Consider the following 18,945-nt stretch of genomic DNA (forward strand, 5'->3'; position numbering starts at 1 on the left):
TTAGCATAGCCACCTTCAAGTATCTTAGCTACATCTTCTGGATAACTTGTTGCTGCTTCTGCCTCAGTACTTGCTGCTTCCCCTTGCATTTTTATGTTATGGAGATGGCTTCTTTCCTTAAACCATATGAACCAACCTCTGCTAGCTTCACACTTTTCTTCTGCAGCTTCCTCATCTCTCTCAGCCTTTGTAGAATTGAAAAGAGCTAGGGCTTTGTTGTGGATTACGCTTTGGCTTAGGGAATGATGGCTGGTTTGATCATCTAAGTAGACTAGTAAAACTTTCTCTGTAACAGCAATAAGGCTGTTCTGCTTTCTCATAATTTGTGTGTTCACTAGAGCAACACTTTTAATTTCCTTTAAAATTTTTTCCTGCACTTTGGGAGACTGAGGCAGGTGGACCACGAGGTTAGGAGATCAAGACCATCCTGGCCAACATGGTGAAACCTGTCTCTAATAAAAAAATACAAAAATTAGCTGGGTGTGGTAGCACGCGCCTGCAATCCCAGCTAGTTGGGATGCTGACGCAGAAGAATCGCTTGAACCCAGGAGGTAGAGATTGCACTGAGTCGAGATCACACCACTACACTCCAGCCTGACTGCAGTGCAACAGAGCGAGACTCCATCTCAAAAAAAAAAAAAAAAAAAAAAAAAAATGTTCCTTTCCATTCACAACTTGGCTAACTGGTGCCAGAGGCCTAGCTTTTGGCCTTTCTTGGCTTCTGACATGCCTTCCTCATGAAACTTAATCATTTCTAGCTTTTAATTTAAAGTTATCAATGTGCAACTCTTCTTTTCACTTAAAAACTTAGAAACAATTGGAGGGTTATTAATTGGCCTAATTTCAAAATTCTTGTGTTTTAAGGAAAAGGGAGGGCCAAGGAGAGGGAGAGAGATGGGGGAACAACTGGTCAGTAGAGCAGTCAAAATACATACAACATTTATTGGTTAAGTTTACTGTCTTATACAGGTGCAACTTGTGGTTCCTCAAAACAATTAAAATAGTAAGATCAAAGACCACTGATCACAGATCCCCCAACCAGATGTAATAATAACTTAAAAGTCTAAAATACTGTGAGATTACCAAAATGTGACACAGGCTCGCCACAAACTGAATTTGTTAAACATAGAGTATCTGCAAAGTGCAATAAAGTGAAGCACAATAAAATGAGATGTGCCTGTACAGACATATATTGCATAGAGAAACTTAAGCTCTCATAATTAAAAAAAAAAAAAAGATGTACTAGTGGAGTATCACAATTATAAATTTTTATGCTGTCTTCTACTTCCTAACTGAAGACAAAAATATAGTTGGCACCAGCTGGACAAGACAGAAGACATCATACAAACTACGTGGCCCTTTTGTGTAAGCATCTAAAATTAACTTTATAAATTTTCTCTTCCACTAGGTAAATTTCATTCATTAAGAAATAAATCCCTGGCACGCCTGTAATCCTGGCACTTTGAGAGGCCAAGGCAGGAGGATCCCTTGAGCCCAGGAGTTCAAGACCAGCCTAGGTAACATGGTGAAACCCTGTCTCCTCAAAAAAATACAAAAACTAACCACTAACCAGGCATGGTGGCACACACTTGTAGTCCTAGCTACTCAGGAAGCTGAGGTAGGAGGATCACTTGAACCTGGGAGATCGGGGCTGCAGTGAGCCATGATTGTGCCACTGTACTCCAGCCTGGGCAACACGATGAGACCCTGTCTCAAAAAAAAAAAAAAAAAAAAAAAAAAAGGAACAATTTACCATTTCTAGTGAGCATAAGGCAGTGTCTCTGAGGATAACATAATAGCTATAATAACGTCTCCATAATCAAGCTTATTATGATCTAATGTAAGATGTTTATCAATAATAATAAAAGAAGTACAAAATAATTCACAGAAAAAAAATAAGTGGCTTCATTTGGGCAATTTCAAAAAGGCCAAATGGATCTTGTAATTTTTCTTACAATTATTAAATTAATTTGCCATTAATAGGTTTACAAAAAATTCAAATTTAAAATAAGAATCTTACTTTCAGGTGTTTTTTTCTGCCATTGACTGAGTTCAGCAGTTAAACATTTTACTTGCATAATTAATAATGATAGCTACAAAAGAAGAAAACAAAGTCATTTTCTGTGGACTATTCATAGCTATTCATAGATGAAAACATAAACATTCTTAATACTTTAATACTTTGCAGGGGATTGGCATCCCTAACTCTCACGCTGTTCAAGAGGCAACTTTATTTTAATTCTTAATCTGTTTCACTGATCCACTGATCTATTCCTACAGCAATTCCATAATTCTGATTATTATAATGAATATGTCAGTCCTTTTTTTAGGCCAAGAGTAAAATCAATTCAGATTCGACAGATAGTAAAATATCTGTGACTATTATACCTAACACAAAGTTAGCAGTCTTTGTTCTTTTTTTTTTTTTTTTGAGACAGTCTTGCTCTTTCGCCCAGGCTGGAGTGTAATGGTGCAATCTCAGCTCACTGCAGCCTCCGTCTACTGGGTTCAAGTGATTCTCATGCCTCAGCCTCCTGAGTAGCTGGGATCATATGACCACATCACCAAGACCAGCTAATTTTTTTGTACTTTGGTAGCGACGGGGTTTTGCCATGTAGGCCAGGCTGGTCTTTGTTCTAATTTTAACAAGGCAGCGTAATACCAACTAACAAGCAATTTACTCAGTTGTTAAATACATGTATAGTTGTTAAAAGACAAATAATAAAGAAAATACTCTCTTATTTATAATAGCTTGTTCTAGAAAGTTTTTAGAATATTCTTCCAACTCTTAAAGCAGGAAGAGTAAGAAGTTTTCCAAATGATTAAGCATACAGGTATTAACAAAGCTATTAAACTTGAGAAAAATATAGACACATATATTTATTTTCCAAAATACAATGAATTCCACTTACCTTGTATTTTTTAGGAAGAAAAAGAAGATTCATACCTGAGCATTTGAATCGGTGAGTGTTTCAGTTCCAATAAGTGACAATTTATTCTGACACTTGATTTAAAAAGTAAAAAAGGGCAAGTTACACATGATTAATTCACAGAAAATTCCCTTCCCCTCCCCTTTTGTACCAGGCCAATACAACACTCTTCTAAAGCACAAACATCTGATGGAGAAGAGTTTGTTGAAGTTCCTCACTATGTAAGACGATTAAGACAGCCAAACAAGTACCAAGGTGAATACATCACAAGTAAAAAGAGACACTAGAATGAAGAGAAAAAAAAAAAAAACCCAAAAACTAATAGCTAGAATGAATTATAAGTCAGATAATTGGAATGTGGGAGATAAAAAAATAAGAGGGAAAGCACTATAGAAAAATAACAAGTAAGCAGATAGTTAAGATCCTAAGAAATCCTAAGAAAATAAATAAAGCCTTCAGGAGACATTGTTTCTTTGCCATTATAAAAGTCCAAAACTGTTCATGATGATTATATGAGATAAAAATATGAGTAAATTCTATTTCTGCTCATTTGTAGTGCAGCATTTCTCTATACAAATTTTAAGTCATTTTAAAATCCAAACTTCTATACTGAAAAAATACCTCAAGCAAAAAATAAAAAGGTGGGGGGATTATAAAAATTATCCTGAAAATACATTAATAATATAAAGTACCAAGTATTTACATTAAAAGTAATTGTAAGAAAAGAGAAAAACCTCACTAATTTGACCAATTCTGAAACTTTACTGGGAAGAATAGGATGCTAAAAATATCTGTGCCCTATCTTTTGGCTTCCCTGAACTGCACTGGAAGAAGAATTATCTTGGGCCACACATAAAATACATTAACAATAGCTGATCAGCTAAAAAAAAAAAAAAAAAAAGAAATCCATAATGCTTTAAGAAAGTTTGTGTTGGGCTGCATTCAAAGCCATCCTGGGCCACGGGTTGGACAACCTTGCTTTAAGTAGAACAAATTTTCACCAACATACTCTAGTGTACCAAAGGCAGTTCTATCTCACCAACTTAGAAAAAGTATATGTATTTCAAACAACATTTTCTAAATTAATTTATGTTTTCACTCGTAATTATGTGTTCTTCCCACTTCTATATTCTCTATTTGGGGAAACAATCCCATCAACCACCCAACGGCCCAAACCAGGAACCTGAAACTAACCATATATCCCTCCCATTGTACATAAATTAACTTCTAATCCTACCTACTTATCTTTGAATCCACTCTTCTATTTGCAATGACAATACTTAGGGCTTCCTTACTTTTTACCAGGACTATTACTAGAGCTTCCTAAATGCTTTCTATCTGTAGTCTTACTCTTCTGCATTCTATTTTCTTCAAAAACACCAGAGTAATTTTCCCAAACTGCATATCTGATCATGTCACTTCCATACTTAAAATCTTTTAGTGGCTCCCCATAGTACACACTCAACAAAATCCTTTAAGCTCTGGCCCCTGATTACTTCCCCAGTCTTACCCCAGAAGTCCTTCTCCTAATTTACATTATCCATAATATTCTATTTAATGTTCTGTCAACTCTCTCAGCTTTTACACATTTTCTTCTTTATGCTTTGTATACCTCTTCTACTTTTACTGGCTAACTCCTAATTATCCTTTAGAAATGAAACCAGTAAAACCAGTAATTACTTTTTTTTTTTTTTTTTTTTTGAGATGGAGTCTCACTCTGCTGTCACCAGACTGAAGTGCAGTGGCACTATCTCGGCTCACTGCAATGTCTGCCTCCTGGGTTCAAGCGATTCTCCTTTCTCAGCCTGTCTCAGCCACCCGAGTAGCTGAGACTACAGATGCACACCACCATGCCCAGCTAATTTGTGTATTTTTAGTAGAGACGGGGTTTCACCATGTCGGCCAGGATGGTCTCAATCTCTTGACCTCATGATCCCCCAGCCTTGGCCTCCCAAAGTGCTGGGATTACAGGCGTGAGCCACCACGCCTGGCCCAGCAATTACCTCTTTTAGAAAGCTATCCTTGACCCCTTCACCTGGGTTTAGCACTCCTCCTAAGTATAGTCTTTGTACTTCTACAATACCTCTAATATTGTACTACAACATAATATAATGGCTGTTGTTTCCATAAGATGGTAATCTCCTTGGGAGCACGGACTGCCAAAATTTTTCTTTTTATAGCTCATCTAGTGTAAAGTTTCTTGAATGAATGCTTATAGGTCTAAAAGCTATATAAATATTTATCATACATAATGGCTTTTGGAAACTAGCACAATCATTTCTTTCCTGAGTCTATTTATTATTGAAGTTGATTTAAATCTTATATTAACTATCACTTCTATCTTTTGATACTTACTTCTTCCATATCTTTCCACATTTCTTCACATTCTCTAATAAGTTCTTCTTCAGTATTTGTAACATCTCCCACATCTGTAGTACTATCCGGATCTAGATCTTGCTGATTCATTGATATATGCTTTGTGAATTTTTAGCCTTATAAGAAAAACTAAAGCAAAAAATATTTATTCATTCAGCAGTATTGGTTGAACACTTATTACCTGCCAGATACTCATCTAGGGGGTAAGAATACAGCAATGAACAAAATAGACAAAAATCCCTCCTACCGTGAACCTTATTCTAAGTAAGGAAAACAGACAATAAAATAAAAAGTAAAACATATATATACTGTAGTATATCAAATGATTTATAAGTGCCATGGAGAAAAGACAAGGAAGAAACATAGGGAATGCTAGGGCAAGGACAATATAATTTTAAATAAGGTGATCATATAAGGTTACTGAGAAATTGACAACTGAGTAAGAAGACATGAAGAAGATAAAGAAATGAGGTCAGGGATGAACAGGGGCAGAGGGTCCAGGCAGAGGGAACTGCAAGTGCAAAGGCCTTGATGCAGGAATATGACTGCCATGTTTCCACAGCAGTGAAGGAGCTGGTGTGATTACAGCAGATTAAGTAAGACAGAGTAGAATATGAGGTCAGAGAGACAATAGTGATGAGATCATGTGGGTTTGGTAGGCTATTTTAAGGACTTTGAGACGATAAGCAATTAGTTTTAAACAGAGGAATGAATCATTTGAATTACATTTTAACAATACAACTCTGGTTAACTACAGGCAGTAAGGACAGAGGCAGGAAAACCAATTAGAAAGCCACTGCAATGACCCAAGCAAGATGTAGACCAGGATAATATTGATAGGAGCAGCACAGAATGTCCCATTCTGGATATATTTTCAAGATGGAGCCAACAGAATTTCTTAACAGCATGTATATGGACTGTCAGAGAGAAGTGAATTATTACGTTGCCAGTTACTGAGGTGAGAAAGATGGCAAAAGAAACAGATTGGGCAAACATGGGAGAAGTGCTGATTAAAAACTCAGTTTAGGATATGCTACATTTGAGGTGTCAATTATTGGAGCTGCTGATTAAGCAATTAGATATACATGTCTGCAGTTGAAAGCAAAGTTTTGAGCTAGCAATATGAATTTGACAGCCATCATCACACAGGTAAGAGTTACACACTACATAATGACATTTTGGTCAATCACAGACTGCACATATAACAGTGGTTCCAATGGAGCTGAAAAATTCCTATTGCCTACCGATGTCTTGATGATCCTGACCTTGCCTTAGGCCTAGGCTAATGTGTTTGCATCTTCGTTCTCAACAAAGAAATTTAAAAAGTAAAAAATAAAAATAAATAAGTTAGCTAGAAAAAAAGACATAAAATATGCCAGGTGCAGTGACTCACACCTGTAATCACACTTTGGGAGGCCAAGGTCGTAGGATCACTTGAGTTCAGGAGTTCCAGAACAGCCTGGCAACAAAGTGAGACCCCTATCTCTACAAAAAAAATTTAAAAATTAGCTGGGTGAGGTGGCCCAGTTCTGTAGCCCTAGCTGCTCAGGAGGCAGGGGCAGGAAGATCGCTTGAGTCCAGAAGTTCAAGGTTATAGTAAGCTATGATCACACCACTGCATTTCAGCCTGGGTGACAGAGACAAACTCTGTCTCTAAATTAAAAAATAAAAACAGAAAGAAAATATTGTTGCACAGTTATACAACATGTTTATGTTTTAAGCTGTTTTTACGAAAGAGTTGAAATGTTAAAAAATTAAAAAGATAAAGCAAAAAACTTACAGCAAGCTAAGGTTAATTTATTATTGAATAATTAAAAGAATAAATTTAGTATAGCCTACGTGTACAGTATTTACAAAGTCTACAGTAGGGTACAGTAATGTCCTAGGCCTTCACATCTTCTCACAACTCACTGACTCATCTAGACCAACTTCTAGTCCTATAAGCTACATTCATGGTAAAAGCCCTAGACAGGTGTTCCACTTTTTATCTTTCATACCATTTTTTTTACTGTACCATTTCTATGTTTAGAAATGTTTAAATACAAAAATACCATTCTGTTACAATTACCTACAGTATTCAGCCTAGGTATGTAGTAGGTTATACCATCTAGGTTTGTGCTCACATGATGAAATCATCTAACAATGCATTTCTCAACACATATCCCCGCTGTTAAGTGACACATGACTGTACTTACAGTTGTGAGGATGGGTGAAATAAGAAAAGGAAGAGTGTGCAGCTAGAAATGAGAAGATCTTCAGTCCAGGAGCTATTGAGGTAAGAACCAACTGAATAGTCTGAGAAGGAGCACTCAGTAAGTTAAGAGGAAAATCAAGAGCATGATACCCTGAAATCCAAGAATGTATTCAAGGAAGGAATGATAACTGTCAAACACTGGAGACAGGTCAAGTAAATTACAGAGAATTGACAATTTATTTAGTAATATTTATTACTAAATTTATTTAGGAGCAAACTGTTTTTTCTAAAAATAGTCACAGCAATATTTCAGGTTGCATTCCCCATCAAGAGACAGAGTCTTTTTCCTCTCCCCCTGAAACTGAGTGTGACTTTGTGGCTGTCTTTATAAAGAGAATACAATGAAAATGACACCACATGACTTTCAAGACTAAGTCATAAAAGGCAATATAGCTAACTTCTGGCTTTCTCTTTCTTGGAACACTCACCCTTGCAACCCAGGCACCATGTTATGAGAAAGCCCAAAGTAGCACAAAAGGAAGAGATCAACATAAAGTCCACGTGGAAAGGAACTGAGGTTCCCAGACAAATGCTAGTATCAACTGCCAGACATACACATGATCATTTCTGACAATTAAGCCCCTAGGCTTTGATCTTCTAGCCAAGGCTCCAGATACTGTGGAACAGAGAAGCTGCTCCTGCTGTGTCTTGTCTGAATTTCTAATGCACAAAACCCATGAGTGTAATAAACAGTTGTTTTACACCTCTACATTCTGGGGTAATTTATCACAACAATTTTATTGGAGGAAACATACAAAAATGAAGGCCACAGATAACCTTTATAGGAGTAGTTTTAGAAGAATGGCAAGAATAAAAATCTGATTGGAGTGGATTCAAGAAAGAATGGAAGGCAAGGAATTAAAAATATTAAGTATATGAAACATTTTCAAGAACATTTTCTCTAGCCAGGCATGGCAGCACATGCCTGTATTCCAAGCTATTCAGGAGCTGAGGTGGGAGGATCACTTGAGCCCGGTGAACCCAGGAGACTGAGGCTGCAGTGCGCCATGATCACACAACCGCACTCCACCCTGGGTAACAAAGCAAGACCGTAAGACCATACCAAAAACAAACAAACAAAACAAACAAAAAGAAAACACACACACACACACACATTTTTTTTTCTTTAAAGCACAAGAGAGAAATACGGTTAGTAGCTGGAGGGAGATATAGGATTAAAAGAGACTTTTTCTTTTTTAAAGATGGGAGAAAATATAGCATCTTTATACAGTACAGTAAAAGAAGGAAATGTTGCTAATACAAGAGAGAAAGGGGAGAAGAAAGAATGGGATCTAGTACATAAGTAGAGGGGTTGGCTTAAGATAAATGGACATGCAGTTCATCCATTTTAATGGGAGGGTCATCAGAATATCAAGAGTGTAGATGCAGGTAGGTAAGTAGACGTGTTGCTAGGAACTTGTAGAAATTCTATGTGGATTGTTTCTCTTTTCTCAGTAAAATGGTAACTATGGTAATCAGCTATGAAAGGATGGGAAGAAAGTACTGCAAGTTTAAGAGCACAGGAAAAGAGATGTATAAAACAGATATATAAAAAAATGGGAGCGGATAAAGTTACAGGATTATTCAGTAGTAGCATTACAGGCTCACCTGAGATTAGTATCATGAGTTTAAAGTAAAACCAGAGCATGGTTGTATGTTTTCTTCTACGGTGTAGCACCACAGGTACAGACAGGGACAAAGTGAAAGAATGGCCATAGGAATAAAAGCAGCTAAGACAAGAGAGAGAACATAGTCACTAGGGGAAAGAAGGTCAAGAAAAAGAGAGGCCAAGTTATTGGATCATCTATAAGGATATTAAAATCACTAAGAATTATGATAGTAGCACTGCAAAGGGCAACAGTGAGCCAGGAACTAAAAATCTTCAAGGAATGAGGGTGAGTAAAACAATCTTGCTAGATGATTCCTGCAAACAATGGAAGGGGATTAGAGTCTGGAGGCATAAGATTCAAAACTGGGCAATTTTAAGGAGGTAGACAGTGCATTAAAGAATGATGAGGATGTCTACCCCACATCAAATGCAAATCAGAATACCCCTCCTCAATATCTTTATTCATATGGAACTTCTGCATTTTATACTGCTTAATCAATAACTTATTAACAGAGAAGTTCTAAGGCAGACCTAAATAAATGAAAAGATATGTCATATTCATGGACTGAAAGACCTACATTGTAAAGACGTTAATTCTCCCCCAAGTTGAGCTACTGAATCTTAACCAAAATCCTGAAAGTTTTTGTTTCTCTTTATGGGACTTGACAAGCAAATTCTAAAATTTACATGGAAGTACAAAGGGCCAAAACTAGCCTAAGTTCCTCATGAAAAATAAGATGGGAGGACATACCCTACACTATTATGGCAATGTAGAATTGGCACATAAATAGGCAAATTGAGCAATGGAACACAATACAAAGCCTTTCTTGACTTTCTATATTCACATACATATGGACACATGACACATGACAGAGATGACAATGCAAATCAAGGAGAAAAAAATAATCCAAATACATATATATTTTATATATAATACTGTTTTTTAAATGTATATTTTGGTCCATATAAATCTTCCTCATTTTTTTTTCACAAACTGAATAGTATTTGCAGAGAAAAAAATAAGTCTGAATTCATACCTGAATCTTTACGTCACTCCTCACTCCCTCAAAAAACCCAAAATAGAAATCATAAAAAATAGGATGGAAACAAGAAACTTTTAAAAGCTTAGATTAGGAAACACCTTTCTAAGCAAAACTAAGTAAAATCTTTACATCAAATTTTTTTTTTAATTCTGCATGGACAAATATCTCATCAACAAAGTTAAAATTTAAAACCCCCAAACCTAGGAGAAATACTTGTAATACATATGGCAACCCAAGACCTAATTTCCTTAATACACAACAAGTGCCTACAAATTCATAAGAAGAAACCAAACAACTCACCATTAAAAAAAATTTAAAAAAAGATTACCAAAAAAGTCAGGTTACCAATTACTTTGGAGGAAGAGCGGAAGGGGGAAAAGGGTTGTGGCTGGGATTGGCCAAATGGAGAGATTTCTGAGGTAATTATTAAAGTTTTATTTCTTGACTAGCATGATGGTAAGGGTGTTCACCTCATAATAATTAGTAAACTTTACGTTTATTTTGTGTCTGCATTTTTACAATAAAAAGGTAAACAACAAAAACAATTCAATAGAAACGGGCAAAGAACACAAATGAGGAATTCAAAGAAAAAACAAAAACCTTTTAAATATAGAAAAAGTACATTCATAAGCTCATATATAATTTATGAAAATCCAAATTAAACAAGCATTAATTTTCATTCAGAATGGCAATAATGTAAAATTGGTAAGAGAAAATACTGGCAAGCATGTGAAATAAGAGGCTTGCACTGTTGGTGGAACAACCACTTTGTATGATAATATCCATCAAAATTTTACATGCATTTCTTGTGACCCAGAGTTCTATTCTTACGAATAATCCTAAAGATAGATACGTCTGCATAAGTCTATACAATTATGTTTACTGGCACATTACTTAGAGAAAAAAAAACTTTAAAGGTATGAACTCTGCAACCAGACTATATAGGTTTAAATGTTTTGATACTTAAAAGCTATGAGACTTGGGCAAGTCACTTAAACTTTCTATGCCTCAGCTTCCTTTCCTATAAAATGAAGATAATATTAAATACTCCCTAGGGTTATGGCAATTAAATGAGTATATATACATATATATATATAATATAAGCACTGTAGCTAGCATATAAAGAGCTTTATCAGTGTTAGCTATTAACAATTTGAATGTCAACTAGTAGAAGGCTGAACATCTCACCTGCTATACCCATAAGATATAGTCCAAGTTCACAAAGCCAAAGTCAGTCATCATGAATTTTAGAATATTTTTAAGCAAAAAAGTCAAACATAAATATTTCTTTACTGACCACTAAAATACATTGTCAATATGCAAAAGTAATGCAAAACTCTGCACATGTGGTGGGGCAGAGGGTGAGGGATAAATATTCAACAAATTATCTGGCTTGGCGATTTAATGTGGCAGTAGAATAAAAACATATAGAAACATTTAAGAGTTTGCTCTCTACCACTTGAGGATGCAAGATGTGAGCTGTATGTAACCTGGAAGAGGGTCATCAACAGAACCAGAAAATGATGGCACCCAGATCTTGAATCTCCAGCCTCTAGACCTGTGAGAAATAAATTTCAGTTGTTTAATTAAACACTGATTTAATTAAATTCAGTTGTTTAATTAAACACACACACACACACACACACACTTAAGAGTTTAACTTTTCCCTTTCCCACATTTTGTATCCTTAAACCTATCTTCCTGGAAAGGGAACAAGTCAACTTTTTGAGGTCCCGAGTTAGGACTACAATACTTAATCATTTATTGAAGAAAAACATTATCTCTTTATTTAGAGATAATACTATACTTAAAGAAACTCGCACTATTAATTGGGAAAAGATTAATATACATGAAATAAGCAAAAAATACCCACATAATTCTAAAATCCATTCATTTATTCAACAAATATGTTAATGTGTGCCATTGGTCAGACACTGGCTTTAGCTGTGTAGGTGAAAAAGTCTTTGTACTTCTAGAGCTTCCATTCTCATGTAGACAATATAAATGAATGGATAACTAAATACATGATATGATTTCAGGTAGTCAGAAGTGCTATGAAATGGTAAAGTATACAACACTGCCCGCAAGTACTATCGGAATTCAGGATACGGAAGGTTAGAAAAACCAACCCGGAAGGAATTAGTCCATAATAATGCTTAATAAATGTTAACTAGCTACATTATTATTATCATTATCATTATCATCTTCATCCTCATTATTGCCATGGTCTCTGAAAGATAAGAAGCTGTAAACGTGAAGGCTAAATGGCTGTGGAGATGCTTTCAAGCATAAAATCATAAGAGTAGGAGGAAAGAACGAACAAGGGCAGTTTGTGAGACACAAAAGAAAGTAGTCTGATGAGAGCAGAGGGCAGAGAAGAAATGAGACTTGCTAGGTAGAATGGTCAAATAATGGGAACCTTTGAAATAAAGTGCCTACTATAGGGGGCAGTTCCTTCCCTGTACGTGGTGCCTATCTCAAGGCAAAAGTAGAGAAGAGATTTACGACGAGGATTTTATTAGGTTGGTGCAAAAGTAATTGCAGAGAAAAAAGAAGTGTTTTACGGAGGTCATTTTGACAAGCTGTATTTGATTTTTTCAAAAAGAGATTAAGATAATACATTTCATGTTATGTGCTTTTTACCTAATTTTTTAAAAATGAAGAAGACAGATGAGAAGGAGGAGAAAGCGTTCAGATGACTGCTAGGAGATGAAATCCTATACCGGAGAGAAGAAAGAAGGGTGACCCGTTCTGCCCTAGGTCTTTTGGTTACTTGAAGTAGCTGCTTCTCCACCCCACTCCCAGAAACAGTAACAAGCACTCCCCACCTTCTTCAGAGAGTGTGTGAGAGAATAAAGGTCAGGAGAGAAAACATGTTTAGTGCATTTGAAAGGAAACCCGCGAGTTAACCAGTTCCTTCTGTCCCCACCCCTCCATCTTTTTTTCTAAATGTTGGTGAGGTTATGGAGCTGGCGTTGGCGCGCGGGAAGCCGAGAAAAACGGGACTCAAAGCCCGGCTGGGAAGTCAGGTATCCAGTTGGCCGGCGATAAGGGTTTCACCTTCGGGACTGGAGCGCCACAAACTTCAACCGTTATATCGACCTCCCCGGCCCAGGTCTTACCATCACAGCGCCACAAACTGCAGGTCGCCTCCGCCCTGCACAGGCTGCGCTTGCCAGCCCCGGACTTCTGCGCGCGCTGCATGCCCATTGGATGTGCTCATTCCCACCCCAGCCAATCCCGAAACTCGCTCGGTCGCTGACAGAAGACTGCGCCGCTGCTTTGGGATTGGTAGCTGAGTTGTGTGTCGCGCCTTTTCTGACGATGCGAACAACATGGCGGCGGAAAGTGGTAGCGATTTTCAGCAGAGACGTAGAAGGCGCCGGGACCCGGAGGAACCGGAAAAAACAGAACTCAGCGAAAGAGAGCTGGCAGTAGCAGTGGCGGTGTCCCAGGAGAACGATGAGGAGAACGAAGAGCGCTGGGTTGGACCTTTACCTGTGGAGGCAACACTGGCCAAGAAGAGGAAAGGTAGCTGCAGACATAGTACCGGGACGAATTGGAGTGCTGCGTCCGCTGAGTAGGAGGGTTCAAGCCAGATCCGAAAAGGGATGGTGTGTGGAGTTTTGTGCCTTAAGAACAGAGGGCCGTCCTCTCACTTCTGGCCACTCCATACTTGCATGTCTTAACGAAATAGTGATTTAAGCGTAGTACAACGTCTTTTTGATAATATCTAACACTTTTGATCGTTGATTTGTTATGACAGATGCTAAAACTACCATTTTCCTATTATGTGTTTGGCTCCTCTCATTTACTCCCCATAGCAGCCACATGAAGTTGGAATTTCGAACTCTTATTTAGGTATGCAAAAGGGTACCAGTTCTCTTTAAGGCTTTAGTTCAGGAGTGGTGTTAATGCATTAATGTGTTGGGGCGCGAGAGGAAGGCGTTGCTTATTTCGAATCATGGTAGGTAAAGATAATTTCAACTCTAACACTTCCACTAATAAATTTTCTCAGGAAAAGTGACGTAAGCTTCCTAGATCACAGATTTGTTTTCATCCAAACCCGAAGTCTGTGGTTTTGAAATCATACTCTTGATACGATGGGCTGAGGCATTTTGTCACTAACGAGGAATAATCACAAATTATTATCAAATAAAAGGGGTGGGAAAAGGGGTAGATTAAGTTTTCTTGTCTTTGTTGTTTTCTTATCTTGTTTTTCTGTGAAATGTTTTCCTTAAGTATTTAAGACATTTTAAATGTGGTCTAAGCTCAAATCGTACTTTAGCACTTTCCCTTAAAAAATTCTTCAATGATTTGTCATTATTTTGTCTCTCTTTTTTTTTTTTGAGACGGAGTCTCGCTCTGTCGCTCAGGCTGGAGCGCATTCAGTGGCGCTATCTCGGCTCACCGCAACCTCCGCCTCCGGGGTCCAAGCGATTCTCCTGCCTCAGCCTCCCGAGTAGCTGGGGCTACAGGCGCACGCCCGCATGCCCAGCTAATTTTTGTATTTTCAGTAGAGACGGGGTTTCACCATGTTGGCCAGGATGGTCTTGATTTCTTGACCTCGTGATCTGCCTGCCTCGGCCTCTCAAAGTGCTGGGATTACAGGCATGAGCCACGGCGCCCGGCTCATTATTTTCATTAAAGCCCAAACTCCCTCACACGGCATATAAAGCCATTTATGATGTGCTCTCTCCTTACCTTCTTAGTGCATCTTCCGTTATCTTCCTCTCCCAGCCCCTTACTTGGTACTCCACCCATTCTAAAATCACTGGAGAATGGGTCATGTACTTTTTTTTCCTCTGGATTCCTACCCAGATATGGTGTTTCTACCGGGAATAATTTCCCTCAACCCTTCCACTGAACTGACTTTTGGTCAACCTTTAGCACTTAGCTATCATCTTCTCTGGGAAGCCTGTGACTTCTCCAGTCTGGACTGGATTTCTGAAGCACTTTGATCATAACTCTGAGGTAGTTATCTATCAATACTGAATTTACAGGTAGCCTTCAAATTTTATGTATCCAAATTTTGAAGAAGCTGTTTTTTTGAACGTTGTATATTGACACCCTTACAGTGCATTATCATTTTTACTTCCTGGTCCTCTTATTAAATGTTTCCATAGTAACCATTTTATTTACGGCACTTGCCGCAGTTTCTAATTATATATTTATTCATGTGATTGATGAATGTTTCTCTCCACTGCTAAGACTAAACAAGTAAGAACCAGGATCACTCCTTTTTTGTTTCATTGGTTGGTGTACAGTGCTTTGCCTAAGTATTTAATGAATGAATATTAAAGCTTTTATGCTGGTCTTTAGCTATTTTGTTGCATATGAATATTTTTGCAAGTTCTTTTTTAATTAAACGAGTAAGGAGAAATGTAAAAATCCAGAAATATCGAAATGCTGATATTAGTGTTACCAGACAAGTGTCTTATAAACTTAATATAACGGAGACAGATATAAATTAGTAGGTGTGAAAATCTTTACTCTTAATCAGTTTATTATTTTAAGACAGCCAATAGTTGGCCAGGTGTGGTGGCTGACGCCTGTAACCCCGGCACTTTGGGAGGCTGAGGCGGGCAGATCATCAGGTCAGGAGTTGTAGACCAGCCTGACCAACATGGTGAAACCCCACCAGTCTCTACTAAAAATACAAAAAAATTAGCCAGGCGTGGTGGCGCACGCCTATAATCTCAGCTATTCAGGAGGCTGAGGCAGGAGAATCGCTTGAACCCAGGAGGCAGAGGTTGCAGTGAGCCGAGATTGTGCCACTGTACTTCAGCATGGGCAACAGAGCGAGACTCCGTCTCAAAAAAAAAAAAAAAAGACAGCCAATAGTGTTTTCAGTTTGAAGAAAAAAATTGAAACTAAAAAACATACATGGAATGTTACAAAAATATTTAAAATTTTGTCTAAATGGACAAGTATTTAACAATTTCAGCTTTCTAGAAATGGAGTCACCCCCTTTAACGTGTTCTTTGGACATTGGACTGTTGTATATATTTTCAGAAAGACATGATTATATAGCACTAAACTTTATCTCTTCAGGACAGGAACTGTGTTTTACCCTTCTTTATGCCCATGTGACCTAGAACGTATTTTGTTCTTAATAAGTATTTGTCCACAAGTGAACTATCACACAGAAAAAGGAATCTGAATCAGATAGGATTAAGTTTATCTACATATTACAGAAAAAGGAATCTGAATCAGATAGGATTAAGTTTATCTACATATTACAGAAAAACCCAAAATAACAATGATGTTGAAGAGATAGAGCTGTACTTATGTGTAGAAGTACCAAGACAGGCAGTCCAGGATTGGTGTGGAGGCTCCAGAAGTTCCTAGGCTCTCTCCAGCTTTCTGCCCTCATCTTCATTTCTCTGAATGATTATTAAGATTACAGCAGTCATATCCAAGTTCCAAGCTATAGGATTGAGGAAAGGAAGAAGGGCACACTTTTTCAAGACTTCCTGTGACAAAACATTTCCACTTTTACTCATTAGCATGTGGTTAAAACTCACTCCAGGGGAAAGTGAGAAAGGTCATGTTATAGCTGGACATCAATATGCCCATATATAAATGGGGTTTCTGTTCCTAAAAATGAAGGGAAAAGTAGTTTATCAGACACAAGCCTGAAACAGCTCATCATGTTTAATTTAGCAACTTTTTTTAGGCACGTTTGGCCATCGTTCGGTTATTTTATTTGGGATATATATAATTCTCCCCTCCCCTCCTTCCCTCCTTCCTTCCCTTCTTTCCCTTCCTTCTCTTCCTTTCCTTCCTTCCTCTCTCCCTCCCTCCCTTCCTCTTTCTTTCCCTCCCTTCTTTCCTTCCTTCCTTCCCTCCCTCATTCCCTCCATCCCTTTCTTTCTTTTTATTTTTGCTAGTAAAATTTTCATACCTCATATAATAAATCAGTATTTCCTGACATTCCTCAGATTACTACTCTTTCAGGTGGATTTTTTCCAGGTTTTGCCATTGGAAAAAATTTGAGATACATTCAACTGGATACTCCCTAGGATGTTCTCAGGCATAAAAATCTAAGAATTTTACCATGTTTAAATGTTTCAAACACAGTGTCAAAAACTTGAAAGAGAATCAGTGCCTTAAATATTAACTGAGACATCTTACAGATGGCCACTGGACTCTTTTAAGTTAGCACTAAATTATGTCTACATGTTAGGAAGATGGTTGTGATATTTTCATGAAGCTTTTTAAGTTTTTTTTTTCTTTTTCTTTTTTCTTTTTTTTTTCAATAGAACATTCACATTAAGCCAGAACCACTCATTTCTTAAGTCTTGGGGACAGTTAGCATGTATATAGTACCTGGGAACCTGTTGTAACTGACTAAATAATGATGCTATTCAGTGCTCTGAAAAAATAGACGTTAAAACTGAGATAACATACTGGATTTTTTAATTGTGAATTGAGAAAAACTAAAATCCAGGAGAAAATACCAAGTAGAGTATAGACAATTTTAAATAAAGAAAATACAAAATAGTATTTGGTTTATTTGTTAAAAATAGATCTTATACTTTACTTTTTTTTCTTCAGTCTTAGAGTTTGAAAGAGTCTATCTTGATAATCTCCCCAGTGCATCCATGTATGAGCGCAGTTACATGCATAGAGATGTTATCACCCATGTGGTATGCACCAAGTAAGTCTATCACATCTTTTTTACTTTGTTCTGAGAAGTTTATTTTTTAAAAAAGCTTCAATTTTGAGGTAGATTTATAGAGGTAATTTTAAGATTTTATAGATTTTTGTTTAATTTCTTAAGTTCTGAAATAAAGGCCTACATCTTCTTTCCTATATCGTACAAATAATGCATTCTCTAAGATAGAATCCCTGAGTTTATATGTACGTCTTTGGAGATAAATGTCAAGACAGGAATGAACCAGGTAGTGTCTGAGCTTCCCTGAAGAAGAGGGTACATTAGTTAAGATACGAGTAATTGGTACCTGGCCTCTTTGGCACTAGTGGAGAAAATGTGAGCTAACATACCCTAGGAATAGCAAAGGACCTTCAAAACAGATGAGTAGGTTCGTGGAGAAGGATAATAATAGTACAAGTTGAGCACCCCAAATCTAAAATGCTCCAAAATCCAATAGTTTTTGAGTGCTGACATGATGCCCAAAGGAAATGCTCTTTGGAGCATTTGAGATTTTCTGATTAGGGATGTTCAACCAGCAAGTATAATATAAATATTCTAAAATCTGAAAAATTGAAACTCCAAAACACTTCTGGTCCGATGCATTTTGGATAAGGAACACTCAAACTGTAGTAATATTCTACTGTTTGTTGAGCTTATAGTATGTCCCAGGTACTATGCTAAGGCTTTTTCTTTTTTTATCTGTCAAGTTAAGGCTTTTTCATAAATTTTCTTATTTATCATAAGAATAATCTTGTGAGTTAATACATGCTCTTCATTTTAGAGATGACGAAACTGAAGTTTAGAGAGGTTAGATAGCATATTAGGCTGCTATTTAAAAGGCAAGGGCTAAATCCTAGAAGACTTTTTATTTCTTGTATGAGTTTTGAACCTGTGAGCAGGAGAGTAACATCATCAGATTTAAAAGGACCACCCTGGCTGTGGTGAGATGAATGGATTCAAACAGGGCAAGAATGGATACAGGGAGATAAGTTAAGAAGCTGGTATAGAAATCTGGATGAGATATGGTGGCTTGGATGATACTAGCAGTGAGTATGGGAAGTAGGTGGATTATT

General features: G+C 37.2%; 2 protein-coding genes across 9 annotated transcripts in view; one reads left to right on the forward strand and one right to left on the reverse strand.

Moving 5' to 3' along the window:
* Positions 1-13,439, reverse strand: part of CENPK (centromere protein K) — a 45,073-nt gene extending 31,634 nt beyond the window's left edge. For 2 of the 7 annotated variants that reach the window (XM_054487520.1, XM_054487525.1), the window contains exons 1-5: positions 13,335-13,429; positions 11,669-11,770; positions 5,286-5,435; positions 2,948-3,004; positions 2,021-2,093 (exon numbers count right to left, since the gene is read on the reverse strand). In XM_054487520.1, the coding sequence (XP_054343495.1) occupies positions 2,021-2,093; positions 2,948-3,004; positions 5,286-5,396 (241 nt within the window). In that variant the 5' untranslated portion in view covers positions 5,397-5,435; positions 11,669-11,770; positions 13,335-13,429. Of the gene's footprint in view, positions 1-2,020; positions 2,094-2,947; positions 3,005-5,285; positions 5,436-11,400; positions 11,771-13,334 lie in introns of all 7 variants that reach the window. The other 5 variants (XM_054487522.2, XM_054487528.2, XM_054487524.1 and 2 more) reach the window with 4 other exon arrangements.
* The window catches only part of PPWD1 (peptidylprolyl isomerase domain and WD repeat containing 1), a 28,377-nt gene continuing 18,465 nt past the window's right edge, over positions 9,034-18,945 (forward strand). Inside the window, exons 1-3 of one of the 2 annotated variants that reach the window (XM_054487510.1) lie at positions 9,034-9,455; positions 12,876-13,743; positions 17,773-17,875. In XM_054487510.1, the coding sequence (XP_054343485.1) occupies positions 13,548-13,743; positions 17,773-17,875 (299 nt within the window). In that variant the 5' untranslated portion in view covers positions 9,034-9,455; positions 12,876-13,547. Of the gene's footprint in view, positions 9,456-12,875; positions 13,744-17,772; positions 17,876-18,945 lie in introns of those variants that run through there. The other variant, XM_054487511.1, reaches the window with a different exon arrangement.

This window comes from Pongo pygmaeus, chromosome 4 (assembly GCF_028885625.2).
Source record: "Pongo pygmaeus isolate AG05252 chromosome 4, NHGRI_mPonPyg2-v2.0_pri, whole genome shotgun sequence".
Lineage (NCBI taxonomy): Eukaryota > Metazoa > Chordata > Mammalia > Primates > Hominidae > Pongo > Pongo pygmaeus.